General features: G+C 49.7%; 1 protein-coding gene across 2 annotated transcripts; it reads left to right on the top strand.

Moving 5' to 3' along the window:
- The first annotated feature begins 830 nt into the window (after positions 1-830).
- Positions 831-24,284, top strand: SIGIRR (single Ig and TIR domain containing). 2 transcript variants are annotated; one of them, XM_019547242.1, is made up of 10 exons: positions 831-1,218; positions 7,558-7,887; positions 9,517-9,715; positions 11,831-11,961; positions 14,190-14,330; positions 17,128-17,271; positions 17,841-17,943; positions 18,774-18,924; positions 21,664-21,838; positions 23,227-24,284. In XM_019547242.1, the coding sequence occupies exons 1-10, from the start codon at positions 1,110-1,112 to the stop codon at positions 23,427-23,429; spliced, it is 1,686 nt and encodes a 561-aa protein (XP_019402787.1). In that variant the 5' UTR covers positions 831-1,109; the 3' UTR covers positions 23,430-24,284. The 2 variants fall into 2 exon arrangements, with proteins under 2 accessions (XP_019402787.1, XP_019402788.1); XM_019547243.1 differs by having other exon boundaries at positions 833-1,115.
- The last annotated feature ends 1,544 nt before the right edge of the window (positions 24,285-25,828 follow it).

Genomic DNA, 25,828 nt, shown 5'->3' with positions numbered 1-25,828 from the left:
CAATAGCTGACTGGTGGGGAGGGAGGGGGTTTCCCAGCAGCCAATTGCTGATGGGGGGGAGGAGGGAGGTGTCCCCCAGTGACCTGATCTCTCAGTGGGGGGCACAGCCAATCTCAGGGGGTGCACATGAACCCACATGCACCCCCTACGCACCGCCAATGCTTAAATGCAAGCTTTGGCCCTACATGCAGGTTCAGTTGAAACAGTAATTCAGCAATACAGAAAGGGGGGAAACGGAGTGCATATGTGAATGGGAAAGTAAGCCCGTCGCTCACAAAAGCTTATGCGATGCATCTCTGATTTAGTTGGCCTACAAGGTGCAAATCTGCCCTGCTTTCTGCAAAACCTCCAAGCCTCTGTTTTAGGCTTAGAAGAAAGGCTTAGTACAGGTGTACAGTTTTAGTCTTGTCTAATGGTTCTGCTTGCTGCTGCTTCATTGTAAAGCCAGGCTCCTTCTGGGGGGAGCTCTGTGTCTCCCCCAGGCTTGGAGCAGCTCTGTGTTTCCTCCGTGGCAACAGCTTAAGGCCTGCGAGTGCTGGTAGATGGCATAAGTCCAGGGTGACAGGATCAGCCCCATGAGGCAGCTGTTCCCACAGTGACAGGGAGCTCTTGTGCAACCTGCCGCAGCGCCTCTCACGGCACATTCCTTGTCAGGCTTTTTTTTTTCCCTCCTGCCAACAGGTTGGGTGGGTTTAGGACTTTTTTTTTTTTAATTATTTCTTCAGTGTGGGCTGGTTTCCTTTTCCCTGCAGCGCTCAGGTGGAAAGGGAGGTGGAGCCACAGGAGCAGGTGGGAGGGGACGGGCTCTCCCCAGTGCCAGCCTGGAGGCTTGTGATTGGGGCTGGAGAGTGGAACAAACCCTGCGAGCACAAAACCAAGGGCATGGGTGGAACAATGAAATGAAATGACTTAACTGGCAGCGCCAGGCCACAACAGGCCAGTCACATGAGCAAGGTGGCTGGCAGGAAGTGCACAGCGGGGACAGATGCACGGTCCCAGTCCCTGGGACGGGAGGCCTGAGCCTGAAGCTGGAAGGGGGAGCTGGGGCCAGTAATTCTCATCCCCTGTGCTTCCCTTCGCTGCACTGTGTGGCACACGAATGAGTCGCAATGGAGGCGAGCCTGGCCTCCGCGCTGGCTGTCACGGCCGTGCTGTGGGCTCTGGGCCTTCCCCAAGTTGCTGCTGGGAGCAAGCCTGAATGGACAGCAGCTGCGGCAGGTGAGGGGTAAGGGGAAATGACTCTGGGTTGGGTGGGAAAGGGAGATTCCCTGTCTCTCTCCGAAAGCAGCAGGCAGGTTGATCCACAGGCTTTTCTCCTTTCCTCTTTCCCAGATCAGTGACCCTCCAGATTCCTCGCTCCCCGCTCCCCAGTCCCGGCCCTTCTGTTTCCCTCTAACTCTGAGGGTCTGCCTCCATCCTCAGTCTCCGCTGCTTAGCCCCCAGGCTCTTCTCCTGCAAGCTTCTCTCTCGCCAGTCTCTTTTGTCTCGTCTTCAGGGTCCTATTCTATGTCCAGGCCCTGCTGTGGCATCCCTTCCATCCTGGTTCCTCACTGTTTGAGCCTGGGGGGTAAATCTCTGCTCAGTACTGTCAGCCTCTATTGCTCCCCTGACCCACATCCACCCCCATCTGTCCCTACTTCTCAAGTTGGGCCTCGAGAAGTCCTGTGCTGACTCTGTCCCAGACTCCTTGCTTCCCAGCTCTCTGGTGTTTGGCTCCAAGTTGAAGCTTGCCAGGGCAGCACATGGCACTATCTTCCTGAGTTTTGGCGGCACCACAACAACTGCACAAGTACAGCCCAATGACATGCTGCTTTACCATAGCCTACCATGGTCATCTGGCCCCTGAGATGGCCAAGAGCAAAGCAGAGACTAAGATATAACCCTAAGGCAGTGATTCCCAGCCAGGGTACCATGACACCCCAGGGTGCCTTCAGAGCCTTTAAAGAGCACTGTGGGGTGCCACACAACACTAGCCCTGTTCAGCGCGCAAACATGCTTCACAAGATAAACCCAGAGATTTCAAATAGGAATTCATGGTGTCTGACCTGCTGTGGTCTTTCTGAGTGCTTTGCAACAGAAGAACTGCCCTATTCTTTTTCTGTAGTAAAAAAATGAGTGAAAACTAAGAGCTGGCATTTTCCAAGGGTGCCTTAAATCTAACCGAGTTGAGAACCACTGCCCGAGGGAATACACAGAGATTCCCTGCCCTGCCTTGACCACTATGTGAGCGGGCAGCAGCTATGAAATTCCCTTGCATGTCTCCCAGGCTACCCCAAGTCCCCCAAGCTCAGGCCTTTCATGTCTACCTAGGAGCAGGTCATAGTATAAAAACCAATGCACGTGTGTCCTAGCTACAGATAAATTGCAGCCTTGCCATCCACAGTTGGGAAATCAACTGGGTTTTGTAGGTTGCTATGAAGTGATATGATATGACTTCCTCCAAGATTTTGCCTGTTAGCTTGTTTGACAGGCCAGATGAGTGGTGCCAGATCTGTCTGTAGGCTGGATCTGGTCCTTGGCCCAGTCTGGCATGTGGTACTGGCCTGGTAGGGGGTCAACCCACGCACATGAGAATGGCTTGTCTAGGGGGCCCATTCTGGCATGGCTGCATCAGGTCCTGGCCAGGCCATTCTTGCACAGCTTCATGGGCCTCAACTTGACCCAGCTGCATGGGAATGAGGCCCAAAACTCCTATGTGAGGCTGGCCTGGCTGGGGTTGATCTGGCCTGGCCAGGGCCAATCCAGCCTTGTGGGACTTGAAAATTTAGTAGTGGGGGAGTGATGGCAGTGTTATTTGCCACCATTTCCCCACTACCACATTTCTGGACTTGCAGGGAGACCCACAGGCTGGATTACATGGCTCTGCTGGTCAGATTTGGCCTGTGGGTTGGGGGTTGAGCACTCCTGGCCTTGTTCATTCCTTATCAATAGTGAACAGTGCAGAGAAGCAGCTCTGCCTCTTGTTAGCCTAGGGTCACAAACTGCCCTTTGCTACACATCCTGGATGACAAACACAGCCTCTCCGAAAAGTGAAAGCAGAAGCTACTACACAGGGGAGGGAGCGTGAAGATATCAGAGGGGGCAGCATCTGTCAGAGATTGGAGTACTGTATGTTGTTCAAGGGAAGCAGTGCTTGCTCTTTAACCCATCTGCTGCCTGTGACCAGGGCTACAGAGTTAGGGCTATGAGGTTGGTGGGAATTAGCAGAAGGATGTGAGCAAGCAGAAATTGCCCACCCACCTCCTCAAATGCTCTGCATTTTGGCCTTTCTGCCATCTTTACTATGTGCCCACTGAGGGCCAGAAACGAGATGGTTCCAGCTGTGGTGGGCTCTCCATGGGGTTGGCATACAGGGAGAGGACCTCCCTGGCCAAGGCCAAACACTCTTATACTGCTCCTTAGAAAGTTTCCAAACTCACAGAAGAGGGTGCATGTTTCCTCAACTTCCACTTTCTCACTTAGGGTCATCAGTCTCTTCCAGTCACTTAACTTCCTACTGGACATAACCGCACTGAACCCAAACCTTCTCACCTGTTTGGAAAAAGGGTCTTGCCCTCTTCTCAGATTTACTTTGCATACCCTGCACATGTCCCTAGCGGTAGCTTGTGTACCTCCCACCCACCGCACCTTGCCCTTTCTTCTGCATATTCATAGATTCATAGATGTTAGGGTCAGAAGGGACCTCAGTAGGTCACTGAGTCTGACCCCCTGCCCTGTTCAGGAAAGAGCGCTGGGGTCAGACGATCCCTGCTAGGTGCATGTCTGGTCTCCTCTTGAAGACCCTCAAGGTACGGGGGTCTAATATAACCTGTTATGCTCCTGTTGAGAACTCTCCCTCCTGTTTTATGTCTGTCCCAAAGTCCCTTTTCCCCAGTCACATGGGGAAGCATGAAAGGGGACAGAGCGATGACAGCTGCTGTTCAAGCCAAAGGAGAAGCTCCAGGCCTTGACCCCATGGAATAGAGTGGCTTTGCTGCTCTTCTCAGGAATTGAGGACCTGTTTCTTCAGGGATCAGCTTGCCCGAGGGGCTTGCATGCCTAGCCCCAGCACAGTGCTGGGAGGCCCTTTTTGTCATGGAGCCCTCAGCCCATGCTGGTAGAGCTGGGCTCAGGGAAGCCAGATAAGGCCCCTCTCTCTGCCCCTCCTGGACAAGCAGGACCTGTTTGTGATGGTACCAGCACTGGGAAAAACACTGACAAGGTCAAAACAAGGCATTTGTTGATGCAACACTTTTGTTGGAGCCTTTTTTGCATTTGGAAGGCTCTTCAAGCTCAGCCTGCCCCACCCCATACACACTGCTGTAATCTGTTCACCGACTATTTTGGACTCTGTCCTTGCTTGCATTGACTCAACTGATGATACATTGAGAGGCGTTAGGATTTCTCTTGCCCATGTCTGGTGCTGCTCACAAGAGTCAAAATGGCAACTTCAGCAGAGCAGGGTTGATTTACACTAGCCAAGCCTGTGACCAACAAGTCACCTCTTTGTCAACAGTACCCTCACACAGCGTACATCAGTGCACACCTTCTTGCACTGAAGCCCAGCAGGCCCCAAGTCCCTGCTCTTGACGTTCAGGCTGCACAAACTTTCCTGAGCTACTCAGCACCCGGGGCAAAAAGGACTAGTTACTATAAATAAATTGCACCACTATTTAATTAAACACTGTAATCAACCAGTCAGCGCTGGAGGCAGTTGCCTTGTTCTGCAGTGCTGCTGAGGACACAGGAACTCTGCAGGAGAGTCTGCCAGCTTGTCAGAAAGGATACAGTGCCCTCAAGAAGCATGTGCCCTCAACAGTCCTCCCCCCATGGGCTCTTGTTGCAGGGGTGATGCCCTGTGGCTTTAGCAAAGAGGAACAGGAGGATCTGTGCTCAGCCGCTGTTGCACAGCAGTACGTGCAGGGCAGGTGACAGTGGCTGGTTTCAATACCATGCTCCCTCCTCGCAGGTCAGCAGTATGGGACCCATTAGTACACTAAGGAGGGCAGCAGGAGGAATCCAGCTGTGGGGTGAGGAGGTCAGCTGAACAAAGATGCATCCCACCTCCTCTCTACCGCCTAGCACTGACTTTTTTTTTTAAGGAAATGTTTTGTGTTCCAAGTCACATCAGCCAAATCAAGTCCAAATCCACGAGTCAGATCACAACCATAAGTGGCCCTACAACAGGCAAACCCCCACCAGGGGCTTCAGATATTTCCAAAGTGTTTTGGCAGGCATCCAACGTGCAGGCCTATGCCCGGAGGCCTGAGGTTCAGATGCCTCCATGTTTCGCCTGCCTGCAGGCATATGGCCACAGGAGCAGGACAACTGTTCTTCTGGCATGGTTTAGTACCTGCCAAGGTGTTGGGGATTAAAGTCCATTTTATGGAAATGGGAGGCTCCTCCCTAGCTTGTACCTCCCTGAGCTGATGGGAAGACATGGGCAAGGAGCATATGGCCCTGTCAGGGCTTTTTCACTTTCCAAAGGGTGTAGTTAAAGCCTGGAGGCACAGTAAGCTGAGAGCACAGCTCTCTTCTAACCAGGGCAGGGAGCAGCTCTGCTTAACATAACAAAGAGGCTGGAAGAGCTGGTTGGAGTGGGAAGACAAAGGCAACTAAATACATTTGGCTGGGCCAAGAGAAGACTTATGGTGTAACCATAAGTCCCAGTCTAGGAGCAGCTGGGGCCAAAGAGGTTACACAGTCTTCGGTCTGGGTAAATAGCATTAAGGGGGGGAAACTGAGATGAGGAACAGTTAGGCTGAAGAGCAGTGTTGATGTCCTGCCACCAAAATCCATTTGAGCCCCATTGTTTGAAGCCTTTAAAAGTGTCTTGGCCAGGACTCCAGAGAAGATAAAAGTGCCCACTTGTCTTCCTCGGAGGAAGAGCTCAGCAAGGCTTTTCCTCCCCACTCCATATGTTTCTGAGGATGGTCAGGGGACCCCAAAAGCTTGAAAATCCATAGGAGTGCTGCAGACCTTCACTGAGGTACAAGAAATGAGGTACATGGGCAGGAAGCCCATGGAGAGAAGAAACTCCCTGCCATGCATTCAGTGACTGTGTGGCTGGATCCCACTTAAGCATGGGGGACGAGGGAAAGACAGCCTTGCCTGGTGCTGCAGCTCAATCTACCCCCTGGGGTAGGCTGGCTGTGTGTGCTCTGAGCAGGCAGAAATCCCAAGCAGTGACACGTCCTTCTCCTGTGGGCAGTACCTGAAGCCTGGCTTCAGAGTGTTTGCTCAGCAAGCAAAACCAGCATGTTCACATACCAGCAGGGCCCCAGTCCTGCTCCAACCAGGACCATGCTCTGGATATTTAAATAGAGCAGGGTGGGGGTTTTACTGCTAATGGAGATAAGGGAGAGTTTAAAGCCAAGGTCAAATGGAAGAGGAAGGTCTGACAAGGCTTCCATAGCACAGACTTCGCTGGGATTAGGGAGGGCATTTACACAATTATACTTACACTGATGAATTAACTTCCCATGTCATTGGGAAATCAGGTAATCTAGGACAAAAGCCATTTCACTCCCAGAGCCTGCCCTTGCCTGCCAGCTCCTTGTTTCACCCTCCTGACTCTGCTCAGTATCCTAGCAAGTGAAGGTTTGTCCTCTGCCCATGGGGTGCAGGGCAGTGAAGATGTCAGCCACATCTTCACACAGTGAAGATGTTCCACACATGAATTGAGGTACTATGTGGAGCCAGAGATATATGTTTCAACCTCTGCTCTACTACAGACTGTGGGCAAGTCTTTAATCTCTGGCTCTCAGTTCCTATTGTATTCTGTCCGTGATCACAGGGGCTAACCTGTTGCTGGATGAGCAAAGCATATGCATAGGTCCTGTGCCACTAATCATACATGCATGCCATAATATTTTGGTCAAATTTAATTTATTAAATCAATGTAGTACATGTTTCAGGGTGTATGGTTTTGCTCACGGGGATGCTCTACTCTCAAAGTAATATGTTTTTAAGTGGCACAGCCTTGTTATGGATCTGGGGAAGGGTCATAACATTCTCTGGGGAGGGTAAGGTCTCTGTTTGCATCTAGGATGAAAAAGATAGTTTTGTTCAGTTTGATTTTACAGTTTGTGCAACTACCTTTGAACTGCCACCGTAATCACGTTGCCACATAATCCTCTCACAGGAAGTAATAAAATAAGGCAACACAGGTAAAGCAGGAGACATATGCTACTCCCCTACCTCCCCTTCAGGAAGGCTAATTATTGTACAGCATAAGTGACTAGTGCAGAGAGGGGCAGGTATATAAAATAAAGATAATCTCATTCTCAGTTTCATAGAATGGATATAACAATACTTTGTCTCATCTATTTCAAACATGAGTTACTTAAACCAGGGTCTGTCCCTTACCACATGCACATGCAGTGCCTAGCACAGCTGGGTTTTGGGGTCTGGAGGCTGTCTTAATACAAGTCACTTATTTTGGCTGGTTCAGGTGGCACAGCAGTCTCAGCTGTGTTCTTGCCACAGAGAGCATTAGTCAGACCCCACCCTGTGTGTGGTGTACACAAGCTGGTAAAAGAGACCAAATTGAAAAGCTGTTTTAATTTATTCCATCAGTCCCTGATCTCTCCTGCCTGGACTCCAGCCGCATCTATGATCACCACATGTGGAGCCAGCAGCCACCTGTTAATCATTTGTTCTGCCCACTGGACAAGTCGAGCCTCCAGCTCCTTCAGTCCATCCAGGACTTTAACCTCCAATGGAGCAAAGACTGCCACCCGCTGAACCTCAGCGCACAGGGCCACCTACACAGCACGCAACACACCAATGGGACAGCCTACCTCACCTTCCTGCACCCGCAGGCCAGCGATGCTGGGAACTACACCTGCACGCTGTACCTAGGTGGCCAGAGAAACGCCTCCTTCACTACCAGACTGACCATGACAGGTAGGGGGGAGGGAAGATGGTGAGGGGGACCACTTGCATGCAGGCTGATGCCATCCTTGGAGTTAAACCAGGGGTGGGCAATTATTTCGGGTGGAGGGCTGCTTACTGAGTTTTGGCAAGCCATTGGGGGCCGCATGACAGGCAGCCAGGGGCAGATAAATATTAATTTTCTAAATTTTTTAGGGGCTCCGCAAGCCAGATAGAATGGCCTGGCAGGCTGCATTTTGCCCACCCCTGAGTTAAACCCTGCAGCTTCCTGCTGCACAACCCAGGAAGTAGCACTGGTGAGCTCTGGGGGGGTGCTTATCTGCCCTGCCCAGCCCAGTGCAGCCCAGCGCAGCCCAGCCCAGCCCAGCTCAGGCTTGGTAGATATACACACAGATAGCATTCACAGATATGCACACAGATATCATGCAGTGCCCCGCTGACCCAGAGCTGGCACGCTTGCCTGAGCACAGGAGGGGAAGTTATGGGGGCATGTGAACTGCTCTAAGCAGTGTTGCTTTGAGGGAAAAGGCCTAAAAACTAGATTTGCATTCTCCCCACAGCCAAATTCCATTTGTTTTATCTGCACAGAGAGTTTTAAAAGTATACAAAGATTCCAGCTGGGCCCCAAATAAAAAATGTTGTGTGGGACATACTCAGAGGCAGATACAGAAACACACCCAGAGGGTCACTTCACAGAGAAAAACACAAAGACCAGTCTCAGGAGCTGCACTTTGACACCATGTAATAGTTACTGGGCTGCAAAAGGGGAGAAAGACAGATCCCAGTGGGAACAGAGAGGAGAGATTCAGGAGAGATCTGGAAAAATCCAAGGTGGCATTTCCAGATAAAGCATAATGTAAAGAAGGCTCTGGACACGGTAGTGACCCCAGTTGAAGTCAAGTAAATACTGGGTTTAGCATGGAAAGGAGGCTGGCATTTAGAGGACAAAAAGGACCTGCTGTGAGGAGATGGGCATTTGAACAGCAGGCAGCGCTAAGGCTTTTCCTCTCTGCAAGAGCAAGCACCTCTTAAGTCTCCCTTCCCCAGCCCCCATCTGTGTTTAGTCATTCATGCTGGTGGAAAAACAGAAAATGTGGGTGAAAAATGTCATTGAAAAATACTTGCTGTTGTTCATTGAAATTGAACACGCTGCTACTACTGAACACGCTAGCTCTATGCACACCCCTTAGTTGTCAGCAGGGAACGAAGCCAGGACCTAGAGCATAAGGAGCCCAAATCCCAATCCTTGAGCTACTGGAGGAATTTAGTTATCTGCTAAACAAATTCAAGGTTCCCTGTCATTGGTGACCAGCCACCCGCCACATCACAGACTGTACAGAGAGGGAATTTCGCATGTCTGCCTTTTATTTGACTCAGTAGCTGAACAGCTTGTACTTTAGGCATGCTGGGTAGACTGAGTTTAGAGTGCTGTTGTATGCACAGAGGACACGTGTTTTTCTCCATTGTAAATGAAAGAATTTAATTTTAGGGAGTGTCTATGCAGGGTAATTACACCAGACTAGTTATGCTGCTAGATTTCTCTGTGCATATGCCCAAGAGAAAGGATCCTCCCACAGATTTTTAAATTGGTAGTGTCCCTTTAAAAAGCCTGTCTCTCAGCCTTTCCTTGCCTTCCAACAGACCTTTGCACTGTGCCACCTGAAGTCCTTTCCCCATCCAGCAGTCAGACTTTGGAGCCTACTTTAGGGAGCCAGATAACACTGAATTGCACGGTACGCCTGCCCTTTGATGAACACTGCAACCCCATCTTGAGCTGGATGAAGGATGGCCATTGGTTAGGCAACGAGAGCAGCCAGTACACCCTCGAGGAGAAAACCTGGTAAGGAGGTTGACCTATAAGCCTATAAAACGGGGGCCTGGGAGAGGCTGCTGACAGCCAGTGCTGGGAGGGGCTAATTGCTCCAGTCATTGAGCAAATGCCATGAACTGGACAGCTGAGGCAATGCAAAACAGAGCTGGTTGCAGGGGGTGCGCTGGACTCACCTTCCGCTAGCACCCATTTCCAGTGAACTGTACCCCAAATCCCAGTGCTTTGTCTTGTTAATGAAAACCTCAGTATGAATCACGGACCCATTGGCCAGTGCTCTGACCTCCAGCAAAACAGCCTCCCAACCAAGTGCTCCCCCACCTCTGATTCAAGCCCTAAACACAGATTAGGGTCTGCTGATTTATCTCAAGCCTTGTCTGTGGCACCTTTATTCTTCCAGGTTCAGACACAACTGTTGCAGGGCACTTCATTGCCAGCCTAAATCACACCATGCTATTCTAGCCAGAGGCCCCTCACAGCCAACCCAGTGCACCTCTCGCTTAAGCCAAGTTACCCTTGTTACTACAGCCCCAGTTATTCACTGGCTCGGAGCATGCTGGAGTCCTGGCTTACAGTTCCCAGCTTCTGTTTCTTGAAGAGAAACAGAACAGTGTTGATTTTTTTCCAGGGGACTTTGTACTTGTAAATGAGTGGACTGTGATCAAGCATCTGTTCATTTGTGACACAGACAGGATCTGAACTCATATCTCTGGAATAAAAGCACAGCTATATTGACATACGTGTCCCCTTTCCCTCAGGTAGTACTTCTGATCTGAACAGAGGAGATCAATACAGACTTGAATGAACAATGAAGCCCAGCATGAGCAACAATATGCATGTAGGCCAGCTGGTGGTTTCTGTACATTTCTCAGTGCGCCAGCACAAGACTCCCTGTTGCACATAGCTAGAAGTTGAAACTCACTGGCTTTGAGAACAACATCAACAACACCAGCATAAAGCCAGAGTGTCTTAATGTGCATGAGTTACAGCATGTTAAACCTCCATGAGGATTAATGGGCAGTTATCTAACACTGCTTCAGTATGAACAGGACCACCTGTGTCAGGGATTAACACACTTTTGTGTTTGTGCACTGACTTCACATTTTCAGGCAACTTGGTTTAGCTTTCCTAGGTGCTGCCACATTCACAGGCCTTGAGATCAGAGGAGTTTCCCCACAGAGACTCCAGAGTTGCTAGGAGCTCCCATACTTTGAGACATCTGCTAGCTATCTTTTCTGTGCACCCACAGGGAAATGCAGGGTTCAGCAGGTCCCAACAAGTCTCCCTTTCCTAGAGAGGGTTAACGTAAGCTTCAAGGTTTTCACCTGTCAGACAGCATTTATCAACCAAAGCATGTTCTCTCCCCCAGAGGGGCTGTACTGGTTTGTGAAAGCAAAAGCCCCCACAGTAGAACTGAGAACAGGGGCTGCCTCTATACTGCAGCCAAATGTATTATGTCATTGCCAGCAAGAGGTCCAGGTGGGAAGGGTGTTATGGTGGCTGAATGGGTGAAAAGCAGAGCTGGCTGCTTAATTCTGCTTATACAAGACATGTGAAATTCTCCCTAACAGCTGCCATTGTAAAATAATTGCTCTTGTGCATGTGTTTAAGCACATTGATCCATTTCCCTGGCTGGCTGCACAATGGGGAAATCAGCAAAGCAAACCTGGCCAGTCAATGACATTCAACAAAAGTTCATCTCTTAAATGTAGGTCGAGGAGTCTGCGGTTAGGGCCCTGCTTTTGCAAATCTTGGTCTTTGTCTTTAAGCACAAGGAAATTCCCAGATAAGGTGGAAGCTGCCCTCTCATTTGTGGTGCAAAGGACAAAAGCCAAGAAAAGGCTGATGCTAGGGGAGAGGCAGCAAACTGATACCAGAAGCCTGGCAGATGGGAGAGGTGGAAACTTGTGTTATTCCATCTTGGCCCTCTTACTTTCCCAGGTTGAACAGTTCCTTGAAGTAGCACGGGACAACAAGCTAGAGCTCCTCTGGGCCATATTTAAGATTAACTCTATCCAGAAGTGCCTTCTTGTATTTCTCTGCCTCCTAGTTGACGTCTACTTCCATTTCCCTCCAGAAGATGTTCAGCATAGCTCTATGCTAACCCAAGGCACTTCTGTCCTTCAGGCACAGTGATAATGCATCAGAGATGTTCATGTCCAGCCTCCTGTTGGTGAATCTGACAAGTGATGAGAACTATGGTGTGTTTGCCTGCCTGACTAGGAACATCACAGCCACATTTACACTGCAGAGATCAGGTAGTAACTCTTTGAGCTTTTACCCCATATTGGTAATGATGTAGCAAAGGGCTGTAGCAGTTGAGTACAGGGGGTTCTGCCAGGCAGAAGCAGAGTCCCTTGGGCATTTCCAAGTTGTGTTGGGAATTATATGCCTGCCCTGGTAACACTTTTGCTATATCCCGCTCTGATATTTACAGCTGTGGACAGAGTCATGTTCTGGACCACATGGGATGCAAACTTCCTTTGACTACCTATTGACTCCAGAAAGAGGTTTGGACTCCAAACACACAGATCAGAGTCCACAAGGCCACAGTTCTGCTGTGTTCAGACTAGAATTGTCTGACAAGAAAGGGAGAGCATGGCATTTCAGTGGTGATAAAGCCACTGGTCCATGAACAGCATGCTTGTACAGAGAGACATCCCTCATCCCAGCACCGATTAAATGACTAGAGTATGAAGAATGGTTAGCAGCAAGACTTTCAAATAATGGGGAGGCTTTATCTACACACTCCCAAGCTCTGTCCAGTGAACAAGAGGGATGCAGATTTCTGGAGCACTGTGTTCTTGTCTGTGTCATAATTAGCAGCAGAATCAGCCTAAGCAGGGGGAATGGTTCAAACAGGACATGGAGACGTAGGTCCAAGTTTGTATGATACAGAACAGTCAGGTTCTGATCCTGGCCTGTAATGCAGTGTGAGTGTTTAACCCTTTTGGTCACTTCCTGGAGTAACTTCTCATCTTGCTGCTGAAATTTCTCAGAGCTGTCTTGAAAGTAAACCCTTCCCACCACTATTCAATAGCAGGAACAGCAAAGGGTCCCCTGTTAAAAAGAAAGTGTTCTTTAAATAGGATGATAGAAAGTTGCCACAGGATGGCACCATAACCTAAGAGGAGGGAAACCATGCTTTTTCCAGAAAAACTCCTCACCCAATTCAAGACTTCTTTGTTTAGAACAGCAGTGAAAGAACTGATGATGATGGACCTCTGGATCCAGCCCAGCTGAAGGGTCTCTTCAGATTAGTATAAGGAGGGAGAGGAAGAGAAAGAAAGAGCTCACCCGCACACGAGAAGGGATAGATGAACCCTGTTCTGCAATAGGGAGATTGCTGATGAGAGATTACTGATGAGATTATGGCTAGATATAGGGACCTCCTAGGTTCATGATTTCATCACAAAATGCGAGGGGTCCTGTGTATCTTGGCACCTGGATCAAATGATCTATGTGCAAACCCCCTGCTCTGTTTTTTCCTGTTCTCTCAGTGGACAATTTGTTGGGCCCTAGAGATGCACCCTAACCTCAGTGTGGAGATGCGCTGCTCTCCTATCATTCACCAGGAAGGCACAAAGCTCTGTCCTGGTCTGTTAATGAAAAACTTCATGTACCTACATCCTAAAGGGGCTTACTCAGGGGGAGATTTCTAAATAGTGGAGAAGGAGCAGAAAGAGGACCCACCAACCTAATGGTGCCTAATGTTAGGGCACTTGCTCACTGAGTGTGAGACCCAGCTTCTAGGCTCTCTCATCCAGAAAGTGTTAGAATCTGCATTTCCCACTTTTCAGCAAAATGCCCTAAAGTAAAAACCAGACCATGAGCTCAGCAGGGCCAAGAGCACCTTCCACACCTCATGTTGAAGCTGTCCACTGGACAGCCAACAGGAGAAGTCATGGATCCAGAAGAAGAGCATAACAATTGGGATTGGGGCACTGCAGCCCAGTGCAAATGGCGCTAGTCTGAGGGGGAAGGTTCTGGCTCCTGCTCCTAAAGTGGTTTCTGCATTGGATGAAACATATTGGGAGCAGGGGCTTAGACCCAGGCTAGCCTCTTCACTGAGCACAGTTGCACTCCCTCTTGAATAGTGACATTCCCCATGGTGAACTGGGAATCACCACAGAGTATAAATGAAGGTAGAGTCTCAGGATGGCCTCACAGAGCCATGATCAGAAGGCCCAACATGGAGAGGAGAAAGCTAGACAGCTGAATGGCTGTGGTACAGGAGGGTGGATTAAGGTTGTATTTAGTGACTTAGATGCTGAGAGCTGGGTAAATGCCCCTTGTAGGCGGATTTGTACTTGGCCCTAGGTCTTAGCTAAAAGCCCTAAGGCCAGTAACCCCACTCAAGGTTTGCCTCAAGCAATAACACCCACCGCTGCCTGCTTGGATACAAACTAAACCTCTCACTTAAAGCAGCACCACGTTTGGTTGCAACTGCTAACTGTACTGAAAATGCCATTTCTGATGATTGCAGAGGCTGCTGGGCATGTAGGGGCAGTGCTGGCAGCCCTGGCAGTCCTGGCTCTACTGCTGTTTGTGGCCGTGATCTACGTGAAGTGCCGCTTGAACACGCTGCTCTGGTACAGGAACCACTATGGAGAGCTAGAGCTCAATGGTAGGTGCTTAGGGCTTGGTCCGGTCTGGTCACACCAGGATGGTTTGCACTTTGGCGGTGGGAGAGAGGGTGCATTGGAAAGTCTCAGGGATCCAGACACTCTGGGCTTCTGTTGCTTCTCCTAAAGCTTCAAGGAGAATGATTGGAAAGTAGATGTTTCATGGCATTATGCTGGATCCAAGTGGTCTTTCTGCCTTGCTGTACTGACAGGGTGGCACCCACCCAAGGAGCCAGCCTGCATCCTCTCAGCATGCCCCTGGGCTACATGATTCTGTAAAGCCAAGCCACTTTTAATGATCCCTAATACATCTAGATTGCGACTCATTGGTCCACCGTTAGAATCTTTCTTCTTTTGGTTTAAGAGCTCTCTCTAGCATTTTAGTACAAAGTGAAGAGATGCTACCATCTATGCCAGTGGTTCTTAATCTTTTTAGACTCAGGGCATCCCTTATCATACCCCAGACTCCCATTAAAAAACACCAGCTCTTATCTTTCACTGATTTTTTGATTATAGGAAAATGACTGAACAATTCTTCTGTTGAAAAGAACTCAGACTAGAAGAGGTCAAAATATTTTTGCCACTATGGATTTCTATTTGAAATCTCTGGGTTTATCTTGTGAATTGTGTGTAGGTGTTTGCACACCTAATAGTGCTAATATTGCATGGCACCCTTAAGAGGATCTCATAACAGCCTGGTGGAGAATCTTGGTTCTACCTGAAGTTAGAATATTGTCTAGAGTTGTACTAAAAGCATTATTTTTCCCCACAAAGTCAAACCCATTACTTCAAAACCAAACCAATTGCTCTGAAATTTCTCACAACATCTCATCCCAGTTTAATTTCTGAAAAGCTTGGGGAAAAACTGCCTAGGGAGTTTTCTGAAACTGCACTCTTCCCTGGTATGTTGTTAAAAAACACGGTTACCATAACATGACATCTATCAGATGGCCATCATAGAGAACATTCTGGTTTTTTGCTACTCTGTCCTCTAGTGATACAAAACCCAACACCTTTATGTCCTCTATTTTTCTCTTCAAGGGAAAAATAGAGGACATAAAGGCATTAGGTTTCATATCAATAGAGGACAGAGGACAACCGGACTGTCCTCTGCGATGGTCACATCTACAATATATTTAAGACAATGTGTTAATGATCATGTATACCTAAAGGGATATAATGTTGTACAATTTATCATCATACTGAACCAGACATATGGGAGTTTCTTCACTACCATGAAAGCAACCCTTCCCATTTCCCTAACTTTCATGAGAGACACCTCCCATTGTGAGATCTTGTCTAAAACACGGTACACCAGTTTACTTCAAGCAATGCAGAACCTTGTGGATATACTTCAGTTTTAGGAGTTGCCATTTATAGTGTAGCTAAACCTGTTTCTGTTCATCTTGACAAACAAGAATGTCAACACCTCCTTTTGCTTGCAGGATACTTAATTGGCTTAGTCACACCTTAAAAAGTTAAACCATAAATCAGGTTTTCCAGACTGTTGCAGAAGTGGAAATTGATAAGTGATTCTGTAGCAGAAGTTATTGCGCACAGTTAGGAATCCTAGTAACTCCACTCCACAAAGCCTCTAAATGCGGGAAAGCATGCAGATGCATAATGATAGCTACCTGCCAACCTTAACTCTGCTCCACAGTGCCACCAGAAACACAAAGACAACCTTTTCAGTCCATTGCTCAAATTCATTAGCATTTTATTAATCACTACAAAGATCCTTCAAGTTGCCTCCGAGTTTCTTGTTACTTTGGGGGTTTCGTGCAATGGGGCAGAGTGAAGGTTGTTTGGATCATCTTAATGACATACTTGTATTCTTTCCAATACTTTGGGATTCCTTGAAGCAGAAGCCTAAATTTTTAATTTCCAGGCTAAACATTTTTGCTTCAGGATTTTTCCCCCTGCCATATATGATGATTCAGATTCTAGAGAAATTATGGTCCTTTTTTTTAAATAGTTGGGAATAGCATCAGGACTGAAAGGGGTCTCCTAGGCTACAAAACTCACTCCCTGCAACAACGAGCAATCATTAGGAGTTAGATAGCTGCTTCTAATTTCCAATCCATTTTTCCATAGCCAGTTTGTACCTTTTTGACCTTCTGCCAGTGCTAAAAACCCTTCATCACCTTCCCTAACATCAATCCCAGGTATAAATATATTTTATCTCGTATTTCTCTGTATTTAGAAAATGTGAGTGTGGAGATGTTGAGAACTGATGAAGGCAAGTTCTTGGAACCCCTGCCAGCATCTCTGTGGGATTTGCATTTGTATGGCAGTAGCTACCCACAACCTGCTAGGAGCTCTCCAAATGCCTCTGAAGATAGTTCCTTCCCTGAGCATCATACAAACCATGGCTGTGATCTACTACCACACTTCTGTGTGTACTTGGGCCAGTAGGGCACTTGGGCATATGACAAATAGACTCAGTTCCCATTCTGACCCTTCTCCTCTCTTAAGCAGAGGCTTGTCCACCTCTGGAATGCACTATTCCACCTGGATCTGGGGTTCAATTTTATTTAATCACAGGCAAGTTTTTTAGCACTGTTAGACATTGTGGATATAGAGCCTGCCATTTCTACCATTTATGCAAGTTAACACAGATGCCCTGCCACCAGGAGAGTCCAGCATAAGGGGTAAGGGTAGAGTCTCTCCCTGATCAGTAGCACAGAGGAAGACAGCTGGCTGTGGAGGCAAACCAAACTTCCTCATCTGCCATACAATGTGGTACATCTCTTTTGCCCATGCCTATTTTCCCCTTGATCTGCTGAGCACTTTTTACAGATGGGAAACTCTACGATGCCTACGTGTCCTACATGAACTCCTCAGATGACAGGAAGTTTGTGAACTTCATTGTGAAGCCACAGCTGGAAAACCGTTATGGCTACAAGCTCTTTCTAGATGATAAGACCATCCTGCCCAACTCAGGTGGGGGCTTCCTCCAGTACCACTTCCTGTCTCATCTCTGCTCTGGAGGGAATGAAGCTTCCCCTTCCAGAAAGTCACCTTTGGCCAAGGGTTGATGAGTTCTGGCTGGGAGTGCAAAGGTTCTCATTTACTGACGACACTGGGCTGCTCTCTGGGGCAATCCCTTCCTTTGCATTCAGGCTCCATGGAGCAGTTTTACTAATATGAAACCCGCTCAGGTGGAGATATCAGAGTAGTCTGTAGGTGGGGAAACCAATTACTGGAAGGATCAGTGCTTCCCCACAGAATGAAACCCAGAATTCCTGACACCTTTTTCCCTGCTATAACAGCTGGAAATATTGTCTTTAGCGCTGGTACTGTAACCCAAGAGGAGGGTGGGGAAAGGGCACTTTAAGAGGGACTGGGCTATGACTTCCATTACTTGATAGACTACAGTCCTCTCAATGGAGGGTTCTTGATCTGGGTTTGCATGCAAGGACAGCCTGTTTCCAAAGAAAGAGTCCCTTGCTGGCTCTGCTAATCCTTTGCCATGGCTACCGCTGAGCTGCTTCTCTGTCCCACTCCCACAGAGCCTTCGGCAGACCTGATCATGAATGTCAGTCGGTGCAGACGCCTCATTGTGGTTCTCTCCAACGCATACTTAGAGCAAGACTGGTGCAACAACAACTTCAGGTAACTGGCCGGCCACTGAACATGGCAACAGGCTGCTGCTTTGCTTCCTACTCACCGAGGTAATTCCCAGGAGATTGTCCAAGTAACCCACAGTTCTGCTGTGGCCTGGCAAACAGACCTCTTCCCTCCCACAGCCGCAGTCAGCGGCTTCTCCGTGGTACTGCCATGCCCTGAGAGCATGGGCTTGAGTCCCCCTGTGCCTAGAACTACAGAACCCCCTAGCACCAGGGAAGAACAACTTCAGGATAAATCCTGCTCAGTCTTGCAGAGCCTGGAGCGTACTCAGTGCAGGCAGAGCCTTCAGATAAAACCTAGCTGCCAAGCTCACATGCTAAACTTGCATGAAAACAGAATGACCCCACACCAGCCCCTCTCTAGTCCCTGCTCAGAACAATGGAACCCGAGAGCTTCTGAGTGAAACAATTGTTGTTTTCCTCCCATGCTAGAAGTGTATTTTCTTCTAGTCTTACCCTCTACAATAGCTGACTTTCCAAAAACGTTTGGTAGGCAGTGGCATGTGAAAGTTTGGTAAAATTACTGAAGGCTGCAACTTGACACATAAAGAAGTAGAGAACCTTAATTCCAGAGGTTTCTCCCTGCTCCCCATCCCCCACCTAGTACAGATAGGAGTCCTAACACCTTGCCTCAGTTCTTGTAGCTTCATCTCACAAAGAAGCCAAGTGCCAAGCCAATGCCCCTCAAAGTCCGTGGGAGTCTTTCCATTGCTCTGTTAGTTTAGGACTATGCAGCAATGAGGACCTGTAGCATTAGCTGAGCAGAAGCCATGCATGACACTACTAACCCCCTGGAACTGTTATCTCATTTTCCAGGGAAGGTCTGTGGAGACTAATGGAGCTGTCCCAGAGACCCATCTTCATAGTTTTTCAGACTCAGTACCGGGAGATAGTGCATCCAGCCATTAACCTGCTCAAGCAGCACAAGAAGGCTGTAACCCTGTTGCTCTGGCGGACTGGCTCAATGGTAAGCTGGGTGTGGGAGGTGGGGATGGAAAGATCCCAGCAGTGCTGCTTTGCACTGTGCTACAGAAGAGACTCTGGAAACAGCTCTTCTGGGAGGAGTGCGTGTCAGACTCTCAAGAAGCATTGAAGGGAAGCTATGCTTTGAGGGGAAGGGCCAAAGACTGCCTCTGCCCCACAGACTGGCTGCAACAGCACATACCAGAAGCAGCTTCATTACTGCAGGCTGAGAGAACAGAGTTAGATATGCTAAGTGAGGTCTTAAAGATATTCTTTAGATAGGCTAAGTGGGGTCTTAAAGATATCCTCCCTACTATCCTTTTGGGACACTTCCCTGCACTGCCCTTATATGTTCTTCCTCAGGGCATCTACATTGCTGCCCTTGCCCTGCAGTGGGAAAGCCCCAATGAACTATCAATGTAGTGGCTACCAGGAGATGCTGAAGCCTCCCTTCTTGGAGGCAAGAGCCAACCCTAACCCTGGTGCAGTAAGAGAGAATATGAGGTCTCACACAGAGCTGGTCAAATCAGAAAATATCAGTTTGTTTGCAAGGAAGGCAAGCCTAGAGGTTCATGGAGCTGCAGCTTTAACTACTGATGCTGATGGCCATGAAGGGGCTCCAGAACCTGAGAGAAGGCAACAGGCAGCAGTCAAGCCAGGTCAGATCTCTGCAAAGAGATCATACCAACACAGAAAGAGAGGTTACAGGTACAGGATGTGAGCTCAGCTCCTACTGAGACTGGTGTGGGCAGCAAATAAGCATGTGTATGCCTGTGTGCATTTGCAGGGGGTGGGAATCACTGGCCTGGAAGTGACTTGTCCTGAGACCTTCAAGCCAGTGGCAGCCTGCACATACCATTAGCATTTCAGCTCCCTCCGACCAGCCATGGTCCTGTGTTTGTCCTACATACGTCAAGGATTACAATGGAGGCCAGAAGTTCAAGCCCCTGTTTTCATTATGTTCGCATGGATGCACTGGCTTCCCCATTTGGCTTTCACATGCACAGCAGAAGACAAGCTTCATGGTCTCATTCTATGACAAGAGCATGTGAAGAGCCATTGTTCCTGCTATTTGCTCCCCCACTTGAGGGACAGCAGCAGCTAATGTCTGCATGTGAAGGGGCATTGGCAGTACACCCTCTGTGCCATGAAGAGCCCAATAAAGATCCTATGCGGGGGCAAGGAAGAGGTGGCATTGTAGCCTTACACATTTTATATACTCCCCAAGAGCTCAGTGCAAGGGAGTCTCTCTAAGGGCAGGGTCAAAGTGCTCTATGCCTGTAAGGCTGATATGGTTTCTAATGGCCAGACTCACACCAGGCTCTTTCCTTCTTTATTGCTCATTACTGAAAGAGGGAAGGAATGTGATTTGCAGTCCTTAGAGAGGTCTTTCAACCCTGGTCTATACTACTGCAAGCACTCTAATGGCTAGTGGGATGGCACAGGTGTTGCCACAGGAGGGCACCATTCACGCTGCAAAATCTCTAATCCCAGCATTGACTCATGAGAGGGGGAAAAACCCAGTGTCTTGAATCCCAGGATTCAGGGGCTGGTGGTTATAGGAACCAGGGCTTTTAGTGAAGACCCAGAGATTATGGAGACCCTGGTATACAGCTCTCCCCTGAACATCAGCTCCCACCAAAGGGTTGCATTTCAGAAGTGATTTTAGCTTGGAAAGCTGGATCTAAGCCTCATTCTGTTCACATAATGAAACTGTACCGATTCCCACAGCAATTTCTTCTTCAAACCCAAGCCCAGACCTGCTGTTCCCAGCCCCCAAAGCCTCAGCTGTGCTTCTTCAGAGTTCCCCACACAGGTTCTGCTGGTTCCCTGCTCAGGCGAGGTGCCATTGTCTGAGCAGGGGTCTTGCCCGAGTTTTGCTGCCAGGACTGCAGGTATGTGCAGGGACTTGTCCATGCTGGCTCCAGGGAGTCTTTCAGTCAAAGTGAAGCTACAAGGTTCTCCATAAGGGAGGAGAAAGCATTGCAAGTGCCAGAGTCCATGTCTAAAGCAGCAGAAGCCCTGCAGCCTGGCTGCCAGGGTCTGAAGTGCCCTGGAGTAGCTATAGCACAGCCTCAGGATGGTTTCTGGCACAGCCAGTGGATAACCCAGAGGTCTGCCTTGGTTAAGATGATATGAAACTCCTGCTGGAGAGACAGAAATAAACCACCATTACCGTGCTTCTCTTGGAGCCTGGGCATATGCAGGAGACCTTAGGGGAATGCGAGCAATCTGAAGGAGACAGAGGGAGACACCTGCCTCAGCAGATGGATCACAGGAGATAAAGTCATCTCTTTCCCCACCTCTGCCACTGATCTGCTGGACAGCCTTGGGCAAGCCTCTTTTCTTTGTGCCTTCACCTTGTGTGCTTAGGTTGCATGTTGCAGGGCATGCAGTTGTTCCTTGCAGCGCATTGGTACCGTGCAGCACGCAGTGGGGCTCTGAACTCTGCTGGAACCTCTCAACTGTACCAGAAGAAAAGGCCCCTTCGCCCCAGTGAGTTTAGCTAAACTCCCTCTGCAGCCATAGGATTGTCATCTCCACAAACACCCCAGGAGACAGGCCTTCAGCACATGCTTCCCAAGTCACTCCCCGCCCCCCCCCAAAAAGATGTCTCTCAACAAGTAGAGGTGTTGAAAGTTGTCCCCAGAGTGCCAGGGAGTGTGTGGGTGTTTCACAAGTTGGAGGGCAGTTTGAAGCCAAAAAACTGTTAATGAGACTGGTGTTCTCACCCCCCATACAGACCCCTTCTTCAGACTTCTGGAAGGAGCTATGTCTGGCCCTGCCACGGAAAGTTTCTTTCCAGCACGCCATGGGAGATCCTCAAACCCAGCTCCAGGAGGACAAGGACCCCATGCTGATTCTCCACAGCAGCTACCTGGAGCACCGAGGAGAACCCCATCCTGAGGGAGACCCAGGTATGTCCGACATCTTCCTTGGTTCTTGGGTGGCTCTGGGATTTTTTTCATTGGTGGTATCTTGTACTGGACTAACTGTTTAGCTAGAAAAGGTGCTGGACAAGCTTTCGGGCACTAAGTGCCCTTCCCCAGGAGGCTCACCACCCTCATCCTTGAGCAGCACTCAGCACAGGGTCATGCTAGAACATACAGGCTGGGCTGCTGGCATATATCCTACTGACACCTCGGGAACAAGGGCCGGTACAGCAGAGGCCAGCCCGCATCCTTTCTCAGGGACAGCTCCTGCTGCACCTCAGCCCTGTGTCAGAAATGAAAGGGTCCTCCAGTCTGGCCCAGATTAGAGGAAAAGATGTGAGGATGGGTCCCAGGAGAAGACATCTTGTAGAGGGAAGCTTTGCCTTCTGCCCCCTTCCTCGAAGCAGTGGTTTCAGGGCCCCTTCTCATGCCTCAGAGGCCAGGAAGCCTGAGTTGAGCCATATGTTTCAATTATTTGCTCAAATCATCTTCAAATAACTGCTCTAACAAAAGAAATTGAAGTGACCAGCTGTAGGCAGCCACTAACCCCACTTCCCATCCACCACACTGAATGTGTTGGCAAGTGCCTCCATTTCGGAGGAGCTGTGCTTCCCTTTTTGGGGGGAAAGCCCCACCGTTCAGGTCAGAGTAGTGGAGGCCCTGACCCATCCTCCACATTGCCTTAGAGCACAAGGGCAGCGAGGGAGCGGTGGGATTAGATCAGTGGTTGTTGGCACCTTCGGAACCAGGGCATTGCTAGTGGCTTTCTCCTAAGCCTCTGGAACAGCTGTGGCATGGTGTGGCATGGCGTGAGGGAGGTTTACAAGCAGCTGGTAATGGTGAGCCCAGTTTGGTTATCCTCATTGGTTTCATTGTCAGGAGGGAAGATGGGGTTGGCACAGCTTCTGTTGGCTGAGGTTACTGTACCGGGTGTTCGTTGCAGGCAAATTGTCAAGAATCAGTTCCCTAAACATGGTGAACATGCATTGCCTTTGGTCTGCTGACCTCCAGCACAAAGAATAACAGCATTTCCCTGTCTGGCCCAGTCCAGCTCTCCCACAGACTGCCAGGGCATCCTCAAGCTTTGAAGGGACAACAGCAAGTAGTGTGTTAGGATGCTGAGACCTGGATTCACGCCAACAGCTCTTTAGTGAGAAGAACAGGGCCTAACTTATTTTTGCCTGTTCTGACACTTGTGACTAGACAGGTTTTACCCTGGAATTATTTTGTGGTAGAAAACACCCTCTGGAGCCCACGTTCAGAACAGCCACTCTATCCCCCAGACCGTATCTCAGGGGCTTCCCTCGGAGCTAGCAACACCTGTAGCAATACCTCTCCCTCCCCATTAACCTGTACCACCTCCCTCCCCATAGGCCTGCGAGGGCCCATCTTCAGAGGCCCACCAACTCCTCGAGTGACCGACTCTGATGGACCAACAGCACTGGCAGGTGGCAGGATGGAAGAGGTGCAGTTGAACGAGGGCCAGAGAAATGAAATAGATGTCTCTGACCTGGGGTCTCGCAACTATGGGGCAAGGACTGACTTCTACTGCCTTGTGACAGAGGACAACCTCTGAAGGGAAAAAAGGCAGCAAGTGACTGTCGACGTGGTGTCCCCCTGAGAAACATGAGCCATTCAACCAAGTTTCTTTAACCCAAAAGCCTAGTATGGCCTTCAGCACTCTGATTCCTGCATGCTCCCTACAGGGAGTCAAGCCAGGGAGACAGCCTGGTTTTCACCAGAGCCTTGAACCCTTACGGCCCAGCATAGACTCTAGGTACCTGCCTATTAGAAATGGTTTGTCACCAAGGGGAGTTGTTGGGAGAAAAGAACTCAGCCTTTTGCCTGGAACTGTCTGATAGCCCTGGTGGAAAGGAAAGTATTCAGAGAAAGCTGGTGCCTCAGGCTTCAGCATGAGTTTAAGGATTTGCTAGCCCTGCTGAATGGGTTTTGCAGGAATGGATGCTGCTGAGATGCTGGGGTTTGGCATGATCAGTAGGATCTGTGATACAGTGTCTCATGACTGGTTTCAGCAAGCCACTGGAGCTTGTTGTATATGGTATGGGGACATGGCCACCACCCAGAAAGGCAATGGGCTTAGTTCTCTTAGTGGAGCCCTGGGCCATCGGCTGCAATGCCTGGGGAAGAGGCCAGGCAGCAGGGAACCGTGACTGAAGGAAGAAAACAGCGTGGCCTTACAGTAGCGCCGTGGCCTGTCTACCTGACCCAGAGAGCTAATAAGAGGTACTTCCTGGTGGAGGGGCAGGACCAGGGGCGCACAGCTCTCTCCAGGAAGTGCTCCTGGCCTGCCTGTCTCACTCGCTGGCAAGTTGCCCAGCATGGTTGCTTGGGGTTTGCTAGCATCTCTCACCATTTCTGCCCATTTCATCATTCCAATTTCAGCAGTTCAAATAAACAGTTGTCATTTTAACTTGGTCTTGGCCTCCCCCTTCCCCACAGCACCCACTAGCAGCTCTGTGGTAAGATGCAGCCTGTGACCAAGTCCATCCTGCACATGACAAGACCTCATGGTAAAGAGCCCGGTTCCTGCCTCTTACTGCAGTACGAGGGAAGCGAGGTGCAGCTCTGGGGGAGCTGATCCTGAGCTAGTTCCTTGGCATGGCAGGAAACAAGATGGAGCCTTGGGTTCCTCCTGGCTGGAAGAGCAGGAACTGCAGGCCAAGGGTGCTGAGCACCTGCAGGCTGAGAGGGGTCACACAACTCTGATAGCAGCTTTCCCAGTGCTACCTTAATGCCAGCGCTCAGGATGGCAGTGCTCAGCTAACACAGCACCTCTGTCAGGTGGTGTCTGTCCGCTTACCCACACCAAGCTGCAGAAAGGGTGCCAGAAGGCAGTGCAGGCCAGATTTATGGTGTAGGAAACGCAGACTAAATGTTCATTTCCAGCGAGGGCTGTGACATAAAAAGAGGTAGAGTGTCTGTGAGCTAGGGAAGGGCCGTCCCACTTCCTTCCAGTCTCCACGCCCTGTACAGGCAGCTGCTCCCACCCCTTTTGCCTCCCTCTGCCAGGTGGGCAGTCAGGCTCCCCATATCTACTCTGTGGGCAACTGGGCTTCCCCACTCTGCAACATGGGCAGGCAGAGCTCTTTTCCTGGCTGCATGTAGCATGGGCATGCTGACCCCCACCCCTTACAATGTGGGCAGCCAGGACCTCATCACTGCTGGTCATGCACAGTGCACAGGCAACACAGGTGCCTCCCCAGGCTCCCTCCCATTGCACCACCCCACCCCACCCCACCTCCAGGAGTGGGGACTGGAAGCAGAAGCCAAAGGAGATGGGAAGGCCAGACTGGCCACAGTGTGAGAGCACAGGGAAGAGTGGTGGCTGGGCAGGAGCCCCTGGAGTGCTTGTTAACCCCTCACAGGTTGCATGCAGCCTGTGGGCTGCCAGTTGGACAGCCCTGTGCTAGGGGATACCACATGGGTTATGGAAAGACTAAGCTAACTATGAGACTATGGGGGCAGAGAGGACTTCATTTTCCCCAAATATGCAGCTGGGGCTGGGAGGATGGAGCACAGCAAGGCGCATGACAACAAAACAGCTTAGATGCCAGCCCTTCTCCAGCAGTAGCATGGGAAGAAGTTATCTATAGCTCCCCATGTCAGCCAGAGCTTTGGAGCCAAGATGGGCTATCTTACCTCTGTGACTCCACACACACACATACACCTGGGCGTTCCCTTAGAGGTCTCATCTCAGGACATAACCACTCAAGCCTTGCTTAGCTTCCATGACCAAAGCACTGCCCAGGCTTCAGTGGTGGGTCTCCAGTGTCCTCTGTGCAGCCATGGGCTGGGTGGGGCCTGCACTCACTCCCCAGCCCTGCAGACATAGAAAAGGTAAGGTAAAAATGGCAAACTTCCTGATACCAAAGCAACGCCATGACTCGAAGTCACAGGAGAGCAGGTTTCAGCAGTACAACTTGAGGGACCTTTCCAGCCAGCGATGGCTGCAAG

This window comes from Crocodylus porosus, unplaced genomic scaffold, assembly GCF_001723895.1.
Source record: "Crocodylus porosus isolate Cpor-Errol unplaced genomic scaffold, CroPor_comp1, whole genome shotgun sequence".
Lineage (NCBI taxonomy): Eukaryota > Metazoa > Chordata > Crocodylia > Crocodylidae > Crocodylus > Crocodylus porosus.
Note: the sequence above shows the minus strand (reverse complement) of the source record. Positions and strands in the feature narration are given on the sequence as shown.